This window comes from Suncus etruscus, chromosome 11, assembly GCF_024139225.1.
Source record: "Suncus etruscus isolate mSunEtr1 chromosome 11, mSunEtr1.pri.cur, whole genome shotgun sequence".
Lineage (NCBI taxonomy): Eukaryota > Metazoa > Chordata > Mammalia > Eulipotyphla > Soricidae > Suncus > Suncus etruscus.
In genome coordinates, this window is record NC_064858.1 from 74,451,100 (window position 1) to 74,467,848 (window position 16,749).

A 16,749-nucleotide genomic window follows, 5' to 3' on the forward strand; every position below is an offset into this window, starting at 1 on the left:
GCTATAGTGAATGTTCTTTAGTAAATAAATACACTAGGATGTGAGCCAATGGAACTGTGGCAACCCCAGCAACCATGAGTGCATGCTTTGTCCCAAGTTCTTCATCTCGAACCTTGCTTAATAATGACCACCATTTATTAAGATAGAAATTGGGTCCTTTTTTCAGTAGGGTGATAGGAGGCTCAGAGAAGTGACAGAAATAGACATCAAAGGCTGGAAAGAGAGCTGGTGCTTGCCTTGCTTATGGTCAAAACCAGTTCAATCTCCAGCCTCCCATGTGTGCTCAGGACTTATTCCAGCTTTGTGCTCAGGGATCAGTCCTGATGGAGCTTGAGGAGATCATATGTGTTCACTGCGTGCAAGGTCAATGCCCTATCTGCTGTACTATCACTGTGGACCATTCTTTCCTTTCCTTTCTTCCTCCCTTGTTTCCTTTCTTCTTTCTTTCCTTCCTTCCTTCCTCTTTCTCTCTTTCTTTTCTTTTATTAAAATTCAAAATTAGAAAGATGTGAGGGGATAGAAAGAGAAGCACATATTCAAGAAGGAACAAAGGTTTCTTCAGAGTGGAAATAAGCAAGCAAAGAAACATAGAGACAAGCAAGTGACATGTGTATACAAGGGAATGCACACAATTCAAGAGTAACCAGCATTCCTTCCATCCATCCTTCCTTCTTTCTTCAATATCAGAGATCAAACCCAAAGCAATTGCCCTATAATGAACCACACCTTTCCCAATACCACTTCACAGTCATCCTAATTGATCCTTCTTCATGTTTGTAAAATTCATATTTGCTTTTCTGCTTGTTTGTTTATGGGTCACACCCAGCGGTGCTCAGGGGTGACTCCTGGCTCTACATCAAAAATCAATCCTGACAGGCTCAGGGGACCATATGAATGCTGGGATACATCTGTCCTTGGTTGGATGCATGAAAAGCAAACATCCTATGGTTGTGCTATCTCTCTGGACTCTTAAAAATTTTTTTTGTTGTTGTTTTTGGGTCACACCCAGTGCTCAGGGGTTATTCCTGGTTCTGTGCTCAGAAATCGTTCCTGGCAGGCATGGGGAACCATATGGGATGCTGAGATTCGAACCACTGTTTGTCCTGTTCTGAATTGGCTGCATGCAAGGCAAAAGCCCTACCTCTGTGCTATCTCTCTGGCCCCCCTTAATTTTTTTTAATTGGCTGGAGAGATAGCATGGAGGTAAGGCATTTGCCTTTTATGCAGAAGGTCGGTGTTTCGAATCCCAGCATCCCATATGGTCCCCTGAGCCTGCCAGGAGCAATTTCTAAGCATAGAGCCAGGAATAACCCCTGAGCACTGCCGGACCCAAACAAAAAAAAAAGGGGCCGGAGATATAGCACAGCGGTGTTTGCCCTGCAAGCAGCTGATGCAGGACCTAAGGTGGTTGGTTTGAATCCCGGTGTCCCATATGGTCCCCCGTGCCTGCCAGGATCCATTTCTGAGCAGATAGCCAGGAGCAACCCCTGAGCACAGCCAGGCATGGCCCAAAAACAAAAAAAAAAAAAAATTTTTTTAAAGATAATGGGACACCATATACAGAAGGTAAAATCCAAATGGATTAAAGACCTTGATATCAGATCTGAAACCATAAGGTATATAGAACAACCTGTAGGTAAAACACTCCATGACATTGAGACTAAAGGCATCTTTAAGAAGGAAACAGCTCTCTCCAAACAAGTGGAAGCAGAGATAAACAGATGGGACTATATTAATAGCTGAGAAGCTTCTGCACTTCAAAGAAAATAGTGCAGGATACAAGAGCCACCCACTGAGTGGGAGAAACTATTTACCCAATACCCATCAGATAAGGGACTAATATCCAAAATATACAAGGTACTGACAGAACTTTACAAGAAAAAAAAAAACCATCGAATCCCATCAAAAATTGGGGAGAAGAAATGGACAGACAATTTAACAAAAAAAGAAACACAAATGGCCAAAAGGCACGTGAAAAAATGCTCCACATCACTAATCAAAACCACAATCTCACCCCACTGAGATTGGCGCACATCACAAAGAAGAAAAACAAGCAGTGCTGGTGGGGACGTGGAGAGAAATGAACTCTTTTTCACTGCTGGTGGGAATGCTGTCTAGTCCAACTTTTATGGAAAGCGATATGGAGATTCCTCCAAAAACTGAAAATTGAGGAGAAACCCCTGAGCGTTGTTGGGTGTGACCCCAAAAAAACAACAACAACAACAAAAAAAAATAGGGACTGGAGAGATAGCATGGAGGTAAGGTGTTTGCCTTGCATGCAGAAGGTTGGTGGTTCGAATCTCGGCATCCCATATGGTCCTGAGTCTGCCAGGAGTGATTCCTTGCGACCCCCAATGGGGGACCCCGACCTGCGGGGGTGTGGGAATGAAGGTTGCTAGTAATTCGTGGGTTTTCTCGAGTAGAGCCGATCTGTGAAGCAGACTTGAGAGGTTAGAAAGAAGGAGGCTTAAGACAACTCATGCTGCTCAAAAGCGTTTATTGTAAGGGGTGGCTAGTTTTTATAGGCAGTTGCACAGGGGGAAATTCAAACGAACCAATCATCTTTTTGGGCAAGGAATGTTTCCATATATGGTAGAGACAAGGCACGATTTGTTTCTCAGTACCTGCATAAGCCTGGTACAGGGGAGTGGGGAGGAGTAAGGCAAACGTGTCAAATTTTCATTGGACAGGAGGCATTCCATATATGGCATACAACACTTCAAACTTCAGTCCTTTTTCACTAGTTACATTCCTGCAGGTGGTTATCAGCACAAGTCAAAAAACAGGGAATAGGGAGGCGTAATGCTGGGGGTGGAGCAGAGGTTTACTTTGTCTAAAGGGAGCATTTTGTTTATCTTAACATCACAAGGCGGGACTTATAATTCCTATAGGCAAGTAAAAAAAAAGTTATTGTAAAACTTCAAGGTTTAGGGATACGTTGTAATCTTAGCAAATGTTAGCTGGCACATTGTTGTGGAAGTCCTACTTCCTCCTGGACTGATGGCTAGGCTGCTCTGTGTAATTTAATTTTAGTGGTTAGCTATTTCCTTTGTCTCAGGGGCATGTGTGCCTCTGGTTGTATCGGTAGCAGAGTCTGAAGTTTCAGAGGTTTTGGTTATGTTCAGGGTTCAAGCAGCCCCCAACAATTCCTGAACGTAGAGCCAGGAGAAACCCCTGAGTGCTGCTGGATGTGACCCCCCAAAAAATAATAATAATGAACACATTACCCTTTGGGGCTGGAGAGATAGCATGGAGGTAAGGCGTTTGCAGAAGGTCATTGGTTCGAATCCCGGCATCCCATATGGTTCCCCAAGACTGCCAGGAGCAATTTCTGAGTGTGGATCCAGGAGTAACCCCTGAGCACTGCCAGGTGTGACCCAAAAAAACAAAAAAACCCCAAAAAAACCCCTGGAAATTGAGCTCCCATATGATCTAGCTATACCACTCCTAGGGATATACCCTAGGAACACAAAAATACAATACAAAAATCCCTTCCTTACACCTATATTCATTGCAGCACTATTTACCATAGCAAGACTCTGGAAACAACCAAGATGCCCTTCAACAGATGAATGGCTAAAGAAACTGTGGTACATATACACAATGGAATATTATGCAGCCGTCAGGAGAGATGAAGTCATGAAATTTTCCTATACATGGATGTATATGGAATCTATTATGTTGAGTAAAGTAAGTCAGAGAGAGAGAGAGATAGACGCAAAATAGTCTCACTCATCTATGGGTTTTAAAAAAATGAAAGACATTTTTGCAATAATTCTCAGAGACAAAAGAGAGGAGGGCTGGAAGGTCCAGCTCACGACATGAAGCTCACCACAAAGAGTGATGAGTGCAGTTAGAGAAATAATTACACTGAGAACTATCATAACTATGTGAATGAGTGAGGGAAGTAGAAAGCCTGTCTAAAGCACAGGCAGGGGTGGGGTGGGGAGGAGGGAGATTTGGGACATTGGTGGTGGGAATGTTGCGCTGGTGAAGGGGGGTGTTTTTTACATGATTGAAGTCATACAGCTACAATCATATTTGTAATCATGGTGTTTAAGTAAAGATATAAAAAATATAATGGGGGCCAAAGAGATAGCACAGTAGTAGGTCAATTGCCTTGTAAGCGGCTGACCCAGAGCCAATGGTGGTTCGAATCCTGGCATCCCATATGGTCCCCCATGCCTTCCAAAGAGCAATATCTGAGCTCAGAGCCAAAAGGAATCCCTGAGCATGGCCAGATGTGGCCCCCCAAACCAAAAATAAAAATAAATAAATTAATTAATAAATAGAGGCCAGAGAGATAGTATGGAGGTAAGGCTTTTGCCTTTCATGCAGAAGGACAGTGGTTCGAATCCTGGTATCCCATATGTTCCCTTGTGCCTGCCAGGGGCAATTTCTTTGCATAGAGCCAGGAGTAACCCCTGAGCGCTGCTGGGTGTGGCCCCCAAAAACAAACAAATAAACAAATAAATAAAAATAATAAAAAAGAGATAATTGAGCCAGAGCAATGGTACAGTGGGTAGGGCACTTGCCTTGCTTGTGACTGATCCTCCTTTGATCCTCGGCATCCTCTATGTTCACTATGCTCTGCCAGAAGTAATCCCTGAATGTAGAACCAGGAGTAACTCCTTTTCTTTTTTTTTGGGGGGGGGCGGGGGCACACCCGGCTTCTCAGGGGTTACTCCTGGCTGTCTGCTCAGAAATAGCTCCTGGCAGGCACGGGAAACCATATGGGACACCTGGATTCAAACCAACCACCTTTTTGGTCCTGGATCGGCTGGGACACCTGGATTCAAACCAACCACCTTTTTGGTCCTGGATCGGCTGCTTGCAAGGCAAACACTGCTGTGCTATCTCTCTGGGCCCAGGAGTAACTCCTAACACCACCTGATGTGGTCAAAAAAAAAGGTAGGAAGAAATATTCTGTTTGCTTGTGACCACTACACTATCTATGATAATAAGGTCCTTAAAAGCAGGGATTTAGTAGTCCTCAATATCATTCAGAACTTAGTTTAATCTTTCATGGATGAGTTCAGTGTAAGCAGGTGAACTGGAATCTGCTGTTGTGTCTATGCTGTTTTGAAAGGGTTGCCTTAAGTACACGACTTTTTATGACTTGCAAGAGGAATATGTTCTCACAGTTCTGGAAGCTAAAGTCCAGAACAGATTTGAGAGAAGTTGTGCCAGGTTTCTCTTTCTGTGTCTGTACATGGCCTGTTTCTATGTCCACAATTTCTTGTTTTATAACAGCATCAGCCTGATTAAATGAGAAGCCTATTTTATTCCATATAGAACCTCCTAACCAACTGTCTCTGAATGACCCTGTTTTTATAAAAATATACATTCTGAAATATTGGAGTTTGGGGGCACTATTAAATGAATTCTTAGGGTACCTAAATCAACCTGTTACAGTAGTCCCAAAACCAAGCTAATTATCAAGAAAAAAATCTGAGTTCTGAATAGGATCTGGTCTGAAACATCTGTTAAGGTCTAAATTCTAGAAAGAAATTCTTTTATTGTTTGTTTGGGGGCCACACTCTACTGTGCTCTGTGCTTACCTTAGTAAGGAGGAGGGTGAGGAAGATTGAATAGGGTAGGCCACATGCAAAGGCAAGTACCCTGCTGGTTGTACTATTTCTCTGGGACAGAAATAAATTAATTTTTATTATAATTAGAAATATGTATTCCCATGTGCAGTCCATCTCCATCCTGTTTTGTCTTGAATGTGGGGCCACACTTAGCAATGTTCAGGGGTTACTCCTGTCTCTGCACTCAGAAATCACTCCTGGTGGTGCTCCCAGGACCATATTGGACGCCAGAGATCTAACCAGGGTCAGCTATGTACAGGGCACCTATCTTAATTGCAGTAGTATTTCTCCAGCCCCAAGTTTGTTTTAATTAAGGTAAGTTAGTTGACATAACGCTGATGCTTATGCTTTTGTTATATGTTGTTGCACCACACCCACCACTAAAGAGCATTCATTGTCCAGGTCTCTTTTCATCTGTTGGCAGATAAAGGAAGGTACAAGGTGTGAGCATCCGTCCCATCCCTAGAGTTGCTTCTAAGTAGGTAGGTGGTTGTGCAGAAGCCTGACAGGGGTGTGTGTGTGTGTGTGTGTGTGTGTGTGTGTGTGTGTGTGTGTGTGTGTGTGTGTGTGTTAGGAGACCTGCATTATATACAAGCCTCAGTCAGGGCTGGTGTTTTGAGTTCCAACTGCTCTGGTTGTTTGTTTTCTCCTAAACTTCTGCTAATTTCTGTTTTGCTGCAAAATGCCCAATCAATCGGACCAAGTGCACCAGGTGTCAGGACTTCGTGGTGTAGGTCACTTTTGTTCGTTGTTCTTCCAGTCTGTTGTCACCTTCTTTTATTTTTTATTCATTTATTTATTTTGTTATTTTGGGGCCACACCCGGTGGCGTTCAGGGGTTACTCCTGGCTCTGCGCTCAGAAATCGCTCCTGGCTTGGGGGACCATATGGGATGCTGGGGATCTGACCGGATCCATCCTGGGTCAGCCACATCGAGGCAAACACTCTCCCGCTGTGCTACCGCTCCTGCCCCATGTCATCACCTTCTTTTGTTTTTATCAGGGTACCCATAATGTAAATGTTCTTTGATTTTCTGCATTGCTACATACAGCTGCCTTCTATTTCAGTTCCCATTTAAAACCCTAGAATACGCGAGGGCCGGAGCAATAGTAGTCCCCTACTTGGGCCCTTGCCTTGAATGTGGCCTACCAACTTGATTTCGATTTTTCACATCCCACATGGTACCCAGAGGATATCTGAGCATTGTTGGGGTTGGCCCCCAAACAAACAAACACGTCTTTTTCAAAGAATGTATTTCACAAATTCCCGTTAATCTTAAAAACAAAAATAAAAAACAAAACAAACAAACAAAAAACAAAAACCTAGAACAACAGGTTTTGCCACCCAAACCGCCCTTTCCCTTATTCTCTCTTCCATGCACTTGCGCTCAGGAAATCACCTCCGTTAACTGACTCTCATGCAGAACACAAGCACGGGGTTCCGGGGTTCCTGTTCCTGGGCTTCTCAGTGGGGCTGGCCTCCCACTCCTCAAGAAGAGGCCTATAGCAGCATTTAGGACTCTGTGCTGTAGGAGCAGCGATTCTGACCAAGGGCACAGGTCTGAGGCCTGGACCTCGAGCAACTTTAGGACCCCCGTAGGACCTCAAACCCTTATTTCTGCAATCCCCCGCCTTTCCAGAGCTATTTCTTTATCCTCCTTGCCCACAGGACTCCCCACTCCAACTCGGGGGGCCTTGGCATACTCTGCACCCCTGCAGAGGATCCAGCGAGCCAGGCTTTCTCTTTCCCTGGCACCTCCTCCTCCTCCTCCTCCTCCTCCTCCTCCTCCTCCTCCTCCTCCTCCTCCTCCTCCTCCTCCTCCTCCTCCTCCTCCTCCTCTCCCATTTAAATCCAGTCCTGGTTTCCCCGCCGCCAGCGCCCCATTCTTCCCCATTCCTCCCCGGCTGGGCTCGCTCCCCGCCCCCCTACCCCGCCCGGACCCCACCCTTGCCGCGCCCGCGCGCACGGCGGGTTCGGATTCTCGCCTCCCCGCTGCCCGCTCCCCGCACCCCGGGCCGGGCTCGCCCGGATCTCGCGGGTGTCCGAAGCGGGTGCGGGTCCGGGTGCGGGTCCCGGCGGCCGAGGAGGCTGCGGCGCCCTAGCGCCCCTCGGCCGCCTCGCCCGCCCGCTCGGGGCGCCCCGGCTCGGCGGGAGGCAGCCAGCCAGCCAGCCAGGCAGCTCTCGGCGGACAATGCGCCCCGCGTTCGGCCACCCCCGCGCGCTGTCGTCGTCGGCCGGCCCCTTCGCGCCGCCGCCCGCCGCCTCCGCCGCCCGGCTGCAGCCGCTCTTCCTGCGGGGGGCCCCCCGCGGCCGGCGGGGCTCGGGCGACAGCGGCACCGGCACCAGCACCAGCACCAGCCGCGGGGGCGGCGGCGGCCGGGGCGGCGGCTCGCCCGGCAGCAGCACGGGCGCCGAGCGCGAGGACGACGACGACAGCATCAGCATCAGCCGGCCGCTGGTCCCCGCCGCCCGCGCTCCCGGGGGCGCCCCCGCCTCCGACCCCGCGTCCGCCGCGCTCTCCTCCTCCTCCTCCTCGGGGGCCGCCGCCGCCTCCTGCACGCCCACCTCCTCGGGCAGCATGACCGCGGGGGACGTGGGCGCGGGCGCGGGGCCCGTCGGGGGCGCCGGGGGCCGCTCGGCGGGGGGCCCGAGCGGGGCCGGGGGCGCCTCGAGCCGCGCGTGCTGCTGCTGCTGCGCGCCGCTGGCCCGGCCGGCGCCCCGGGGCCGCCGCCGCGGCTGCGCCCCGCGCCCGGGCTGCCGCTGGGGGTACCAGGCGCTGTCCGTGGTGCTGCTGCTGGCGCAGGGCGGGCTGCTGGACCTCTACCTCATCGCCGTCACCGACCTGTACTGGAGCTCCTGGATCGCCACCGACCTGGTGGTGGTGGTGGGCTGGGCCATCTTCTTCGCCAAGCACAGCCGGGGCCGTCGGGGCGCGCAGCCCCCGAGCCTGCACCCGCACGCGCACCCGCACCTCCACCACGCCGCGCCCCCGCTGCACCCGCCCGTCTCCGCGGCCTCCGGGGCCGCGGCCGGGGCCAAGACGCGCGGCCGCAGCGGGGGCGCCGCGGGCGGCCCCCCAGCCGCGCCGGCGGGCGAGTTCGCCTTCGCCTACCTGGCCTGGCTGATCTACTCCATCGCCTTCACGCCCAAGGTGGTGCTCATCCTGGGCACCTCCATCCTGGACCTCATCGAGCTGCGCGCGCCCTTCGGCACCATGGGCTTCCGCCTCACGCTGGCGCTGTCGGTGCCGCTGCTCTACAGCCTGGTGCGCGCCATCAGCGAGGCGGGCGCCTCGGCGGGCACGGCGGGGCCCCTGCTCCTGCAGCCGCAGCAGCACCGCGCCGCCGGCTGCTTCCTGGGCACCTGCCTGGACCTGCTCGACAGCTTCACGCTGGTGGAGCTCATGCTCGACGGCCGCGTGCCGCTGCCCGCCCACCTGCGCTACCTGCTCATCGCCGTCTACTTCCTCACCCTGGCCTCGCCGGTGCTCTGGCTCTACGAGCTCAACGCCTCGCCGTCGTGGCGCCCGGCCGCCGCCTCCGTGCCGGGCCACTGCCACCGCCTGCTGCGCCTGCTGGGCGGCTGTCTGGTGGACGTGCCCTTGCTGGCCTTGCGCGGCCTGCTGCTGGTGAGCTACCAGCAGCCGCTCTCCATTTTCATGCTCAAGAACCTCTTCTTTCTCGGATGCCGGGGGCTGGAGGCCCTGGAGGGCTGTTGGTACCCGGGGAGCCGGACTTGGCCCAACCCGGCCAGAGGCGGGTATGGAGTTCCACCTTCTGCGCCCCCGCCGCCGCCGCCGCCGCCACCTCCACTGCCTCCAGGAGGCTCCCAGCTGGGCCACTGCATCGCAGAGAACGAGGGCAGGGCCCATGGCTATGTCAACACCCTGGCAGTGGCCCCCCAAAACTGAGTAGGATAAGGGAGACGAGACGGTCTCAGTTTGGTGATGAGCTCGCACGGCTCTCTTGTCCTCCAAGAGAGGGTTTGCCACCAGATCTGCCCAGTTTCTGTTTGGAAGAGGTGACTGCTCACCAGGCCGAGGGGCCAGGCATCCTTTCAGCATCTCTTCCTGGGACTGCCAAATGCAGGAGCAGCGAGTAATGATGAAGGAGGAAGGTCTACTTGTTCTCTCTATTTTCCATGAGCTCCCTAATCCTAGCCTCTAAGAGTCTGGATACATCCTGGATTTCCCAACCCTATTCGGATTCCAGTCTACTGCAGGAGAATGATGGAAGAGGCTACTCTGCAGAGGGTTTGGGTCTTGAGTCTTCCTTCTTTATTGAAAGTCACAGCTTCTAGGCTGTAACTAATGGCCTTTCCCCAAGTCTTAAAATGAACCCAGAATCCAGTTTCCTTGATGTGTATATTGAATTTCTTCCAGATGGTAACTGCAAAGTCTCCATGTGTGTTTGTGTGTGCTTAGCATTGATCTCTTCTATCCATTCTGTGACCCCTTGTAATCAGTAGGAGAGTGGGAGGCTCTGCTTTCAATGCCACACATACCACCGCTATCCTCATTTCTACCTGAATATGTGGCCACGAATTCCAGAAAGCTGGATTCTTGGAAGCAGCCCACTTATTCTCTTCCGAGGGAGAAGCTTGCCTAGAATTTTTCTCTGTTCGGCGCTTCTTCTCAGTTTAGAGAAGGCTCCTATCCTAAGGATCACACTGTACCCTTTCTTGGGTGAGTGAGCATTTCTACCTCTGTGCTTTCAAACTTTTATTGCATTAGGCACTGAAGCTACTTACAAAAAGCAAAAACAAAATTCTCAGAAGCTGATTTAACATGACCCCTGAATCCACCTGGGGGTTGGTGCCAGTATTTATACAGGGTCTGTGAAGCATTAGCCATCAGCCTTCCCTCCTTTGTTCCCATTATTGCACCCAAAACTCTGTCCTTCCGAAGTTCAGTGCTGGCTGGATCATAGAACAGCTATGATGTGGTTCTTGGATTGGTGAACCTTTCAAGAGTAGAAAATTCCCCCAAAGAGATCCATCCTGTCTCTGGAGTAGGGGAATTTTTCCTCCTCTTTGAATAAGAGCATCTCTAGGAGAGGTGAGCTCTCTGTATTAGGTGGGCACTTCTGTTCCACCCCACCTTTCTCCCTGGTGGTTCTCTTGTTGAGGAGGGTGACAAAGAACTCTAATAGGCTACTTATGTCTGATCTATCTGATTTTTTTTTTTTTTGTGGTTTTTGGGTCACACCCGGCAGTGCTCAGGGGTTATTCCTGGCTCCAGGCTCAGAAATTGCTCCTGGCAGGCACGGGGGACCATATGGGATGCCAGGATTCGAACCGATGACCTTCTGCATGAAAGGCAAACGCCTTACCTCCATGCTATCTCTCCGGCCCCCCCCATGTCTAATCTTTTTTTTTTTTTTTTTTTTTTTTTTGGTTTTTGGTTTTTGGGCCACACCTGGCATTGCTCAGGGGTTACTCCTGGCTGTCTGCTCAGAAATAGCTCCTGGCAGGCATGGGGGACCATATGGGACACCGGGATTCAAGCCAACCACCTTAGGTCCTGAATCGGCTGCTTGCAAGGCAAATGCCGCTGTGCTATTTCTCCGGGCCCCCCATATCTGATCTTTTTTTTTTTTTTTTTTTTTTTTGGTTTTTGGGTCACACCCGGCGGTGCTCAGGGATTACTCCTGGCTGTCTGCTCAGAAGTAGCTCCTGGCAGGCACGGGGGACCATATGGGACACCGGGATTCGAACCAACCACCTTTGGTCCTGATCGGCTGCTTGCAAGGCAAACGCCGCTGTGCTATCTCTCCGGGCCCACCCCCCATATCTGATCTTAATGTGGGCCATCACTCTTGGATCTTTTGAGGTAAGAGTTCTTAGGGATTTGGTCAGGTACTTGCTGTCAGGAGCAAGGCCAGTAAATAATACTTTCCTCTACTCCTTGAGATATTAGGGGTTTGTAAGAATTTTGTTTGCCCCTCTTCTCATGCTTGGGAAATTTGATGTGTTGGAATAAACATTGAACAAGGGTCACATCATGGAGTACAACTTGGAGTGTACAATGTTGGAGTGACCATATCACTTTTACCTTTAGGGACTTGGTGTGTCTCCTGGGTCCCTCATTTCCAATTTTTTCTTTTTCTTTTCTTTTCTTTCTTTCTTTTTTGTTGGCTTTTGATAGAAAGAAAATAGTAGAGACACAAGAGGGGCTGATGACTTGGCTCAGTTCTTCAGAGCCTATTGTGAGTGGGGAATAATGGGAAAATATTTATAATTGATGTATTTTGTGGCACTAGCCCTTTTACCCTATTTGGTCCAATCTTTGCAGGCTGAAATTTGCTGAGTCTCTTTCTTGATTTTCTTCTTCCTACCAATTTTTCTTCCTTTGAATTCTATGTGCTCAAAATTCTGAGGTCCAATCTGGGAAAAGGGTGCATGCAGGTGGACCCAATAACTTCCTGTTCTTTCCTCATGTCCTCTCTCCAGATTTGCTGTTTCTTTGCAACCTAATCTCAGTGAGTATGAAAGGACTTTGTGTCTGAGCCATGACCAGTCAGTCCCGGGCTGGTGTCCTCGTCCTTTCTACTTTAGGGATGCTAATTAGTGCTAAGATTTTACTACTGTAAAACCTTGAGTGTTAGGAGGTGGAGGGCTGGAATAGGTTCCAGTAGGCTGCCACTTCCTGGCTGCATTGCCTGATGACCTTCTTTTTTTTTTTTTGCCTGATGACCTTCTAACCATTCTGGCACAGCCCAGGCCTGTCTGCTGCCCCATTAATCCTTGGCACCCCTTGTCAAACTTTTGGCGCAAGCATTCAGTACTTGGGGCCAGTCCTTCCTTTCTGGTGTATTTTTCTTGAGTCCTTTCTCTTTACCTGATCATAAAAGAATGACACTGCAGGCATCTAGGGGCATTTAGTGAGTGGGGTCAAACATGAGGTGTCCCCATCAATGTGATAATGATGGTGGTGGCATCTGAGGCAAATGTCAAGAATTCAGTTCACAGAACCCAGGGTTCCAAATCCAGGCTTCAGTCTGAATCCAGGCTGCATGCTCAGGAAAGCCAGACAACTTGTTAGTTGTTTTAAACAGCTGAATCCATGCCTTTCTAGAAGAAGGCAAATGGCACCTCACTAGCATCTACTATGCTCCTCTCTGCCCAAATTAAAAAAAAAAAAGTTTTCTTTTTCCCTGAAAATAAAGAACTTGAGACCTGTGAGAAAGCTTCCTGTGTGATTTAAGATCTTTCCTATCCTGGTTTCCTTGCTAAATTCTGAAATATCACAATGACATTTGTCTTCTTTAGCAAGTCTGCATTTGTAATGTTAATGTGTTAGCATTACGGGCACACCTTGGTTACTTTCCTCTTTGCAATGGATACACTAATTCAGGGAGGTAGCATTGTTTTAGCCTTAACCTGGAGAGTGTCCAGGTTTACTCCAAGGTACTACAGCCACTCAGCTGGACTCTAAGAGTGAGTCCCAGGCACAGGCATTTCACTTATTTCTAAGAATAACTTATCAAAGACTGAGAAACTAATTTTTGTGGGCTGAGGTGTGCACACACCTGGTGGTACTTAGGGATTACTTCCTACTTCACACCCAGCAGTCATCACAGTGGTGTCTGGGACACCATGTGGTGGTGGGATCAAGCCTGAGCCTCCAACATGCAAAGCATGTGCATACCAGCCTGTTGAATCATCTCTCTGGACCAAAAAAACCTTTTTAGGGGAGTTGGGGTGGGATGTACACTTGTCTGTGTATAGGTCTTATTCCTGACTCTGTGCTCAGGGATCACATGTGGCCAGCTTTGAAAATCATATGGGGTGCTTGAGATAGAACCTGGGTCAAGCTGCACGCAAGGCAAGCACCCTACCTACTGTGTTATTACTCCAGTCCCAGAAAAAAAAACCTGATTTTAAAATATATTGTTTTCTGGGACTGGAGAGATAGTATAGTGGTAGGGCATTTGCCTTGCATGCAGCTGCTTCAGGACGGACAGTGGTTCGAATTCCCTGTGCCTGCCAGGAGTGATTTCTGAGCACAGAGCCAGGAGTAACTCATATATATATATATGAATATATATGAATAAATATATATTTATAATATATAAATATAGTTATTTATAAATATATATTTATATACATAAATATATAAATATATATTGTTTTATATATAAAATAAATATATTATATATAATATATAAAAAATATATGTATAATATATAAAATATATTTTAATAATTATATATAAATATATATTTATATACATTTATATTATATAAATAATGCATTTATATTATAATTATAAATTTATAGATTTACATTTATATTATTAAATTATATTATATTAAATATGAATTTATTTATATATGAATTATTTTATAATTAAAATATATATTGTTTTCTGTTACTCTTTCCCAGCCAAAAGTATGGTTTTACATATATGAATGAGAATAGTCTTCAAAACTAAACCAAATCACAGGGGATTGTGAAATCTAAGAATATTAGGTCTGCACAAAAATCCAGTTCAAGTATTTTTGTTGTTTACCATAAAGATACCCACAAGTTCTCCAATAACTATCCCTGCCTACAAATTTCTGATCTTCACCCAATAGCCTGACCTCATAGGGTTTAAAGGTAAAATTAGAGCAGGTATACTCTGCCTTTCAGGCCTTCAGGAACTCACCTGACTCAACACTTACAAAGCAGGAGCAATGAGATGGCATAGGCAAAAGTGGTAATTCTCCTTAAGACAGTTAATTGGAAAAATTTTACATGTGACATGATTGTGGAAAAACTAAGAACATATATTTATTGTTTCCTAAAACTTGATGTAAAATTAGATTATTCTAATTAAGCATATTTTCTTTCTTTCTTTTTTTTTTTTTTTTTTTGGTTTTTGGGCCACACCCAGCAGTGCTCAGGGGTTACTCCTGGCTGTCTGCTCAGAAATAGCTCCTGGCAGGCATGGGGGACCATGTGGGACACCGGGATTCGAACCAACCACCTTTGCTCCTGGATCGGCTGCTTGCAAGGCAAATGCCGCTGTGCTATCTCTCCAGGCCCATATTTCTGTGCTATCTCTCCAGGCCCATATTTTCTTTTTTTTTCTTCTTTTTTTTTTTTTTTTGTTTTTTTGTTTTGTTTTTTTTTTTTTTGGTTTTTGGGCCACACCCTGTGACGCTCAGGGGTTACTCCTGGCTATGCGCTCAGAAGTTGCTCCTGGCTTCTTGGGGGACCATATGGGACGCCGGGGGATCGAACCGCGGTCCGTCCTAGGCTAGCACAGGCAAGGCAGGCACCTTACCTCCAGCGCCACCGCCCGGCCCCCTTTTTTTTTTTTTTTTTTTTTTGGTTTTTGGGTCACACCCGGTGGTGCTCAGGGGTGACTCCTGACTGTCTGCTCAGAAATAGTTCCTGGCAGGCACGAGGGACCATATGGGACACTGGGATTCGAACCAACAACCTTAGATCCTGGGTCGGCTGCTTGCAAGCAAACGCCGCTGTGCTATCTCTCCGGGCCCATATTTTTTTTTTCTTTTTTTTTTTTTTTTTTTTTTCGGTTTTTGGGTCACACCCGGTGGTGCTCAGGGGTGACTTCTGACTGTCTGCTCAGAAATAGTTCCTGGCAGGCACGAGAGACCATATGGGACGCTGGGATTCGAACCAACAACCTTAGGTCCTGGGTCGGCTGCTTGCAAGGCAAACGCCGCTGTGCTATCTCTCCAGTCCATAATTAAGCATATTTTCAATATTTATATTTTTTCATAGTTAAACAGGTTTACTTGCACTCATTTAGTTTTATCAACTAAATTTTAGTTTTACCAACATAGGTTTGTGCAAGGTGACAATGGGGCCATCTATGGCTCATGTTCTAGGTTTTGTTTGTTTTGGGGGTCACATTCAGTGCTTAGAGATTTTTCCTGGCTCTGTGCTCAAAAATTAGTCCTGGCAGGCTCAGAGGACCATATCAGATCCAGGAATCAAACCTGTGTCAGCTGCATGCAAAATAAACACCCTACTTGCTCTGCTATCACTCCAGCCCCCACCATGCTCTAGCTTTTTGTTTGTTTTGGTTTTGGGGTCACACCAGGCATCGTTCAGGTGTTACCCCTGTCTCTGTGCTCAGAAATCACTCCTGGCAGGCATGGGAGACTACATGGGATGCTGGGATTTGAACCACCATCTGTCCTGGATTGGCTGCATGCAAGGCGAATGCCCTACCGCTGTACTATCTCTCTGGCCCATTCTCTAGTTTTATATGGCACTTTTCCCCCCGATAGTTTTGCATCTCCTGGGACCTGACACACTCAGGCACTTACTTTCTTGCATGTTTTGGAATAGACTATTTTATGCCCTTAACTAGCAGACCTTTTCAAGAAACCCTAAGACAGAACAACACCTGAAATTTTCCTCATTTAGGGAGAACTCCAACTGTAGGCCTAAAGACAAACAGAAATCCAACAGTAGGCCTAATGCCTACTGCATCTTCTATTTTTGCCCTATTTAATATGCCAAAATAAATAGGAAATACATTAAAACCTATTATTCTCTGGTGCTCAGAGCCCAGGCTTTAACTGAATGAGTATTTAAGTGGCAGAGCTAACCTCCTTCATAACTTAAAAGCCAACTGACCCACATTTATGGGCAAGGCTTCACAGACCAGCAAAACTCAAAGTGAAGACTTGCGGGGAATGTAATCAAAATAGAAAGTCTGCTGCTGGGCATCAGGGCTACACTGATTGGGGTAATTTTACTGCCAGGTAAAGCCCTAGTCCCCAAAAAGAAAAATTTCACTGGGACACTCCACTTGCTGGGAAATGTCTGCTATAAAAGGTAAGCGTATGGGTTCAATGAATATTGCAGAGATAGCAGAGCCTATGGAACTGATGTCACTGTTTCTCTCCTCTCTAGCCTGGTTCCTTTGGGTTGCAGACCAGATACACAGACTGAGTGATTTTTATTATTATTTTTGTTTTGTTTTGGGGCCATACCTGGTGATGCTCAGGGGTTACTCCTGGTTGTGTACTCAGAAATCGCTCCAGGCTTGGGGGACCATATGGGACACCAGGGATTGAACTGAAATATGTCCTGGGTCAGACACGTGCAAGGTAAAAGCCCTACCGCTGTGCTATCACTCTGGCCCCCAGACTGAGTGATTTATAAATAGCACACACAACTCTGGAGGCTGGAGA

General features: G+C 47.8%; 1 protein-coding gene across 1 annotated transcript; it reads left to right on the forward strand.

Moving 5' to 3' along the window:
- Window positions 1-7,781: 7,781 nt before the first annotated feature.
- Window positions 7,782-9,722, forward strand: TMEM121B (transmembrane protein 121B). The gene has a single exon (XM_049783398.1). It carries the CDS (start codon window positions 7,782-7,784, stop codon window positions 9,498-9,500), a length of 1,719 nt encoding a protein of 572 aa, XP_049639355.1. The 3' UTR covers window positions 9,501-9,722.
- The last annotated feature ends 7,027 nt before the right edge of the window (window positions 9,723-16,749 follow it).

Excerpts from the sequence above, each read along its gene's own strand:
- TMEM121B (XM_049783398.1), top strand. The coding sequence starts at position 7,782 with ATGCGCCCCGCGTTCGGCCACCCCCGCGCGCTGTCGTCGTCGGCCGGC.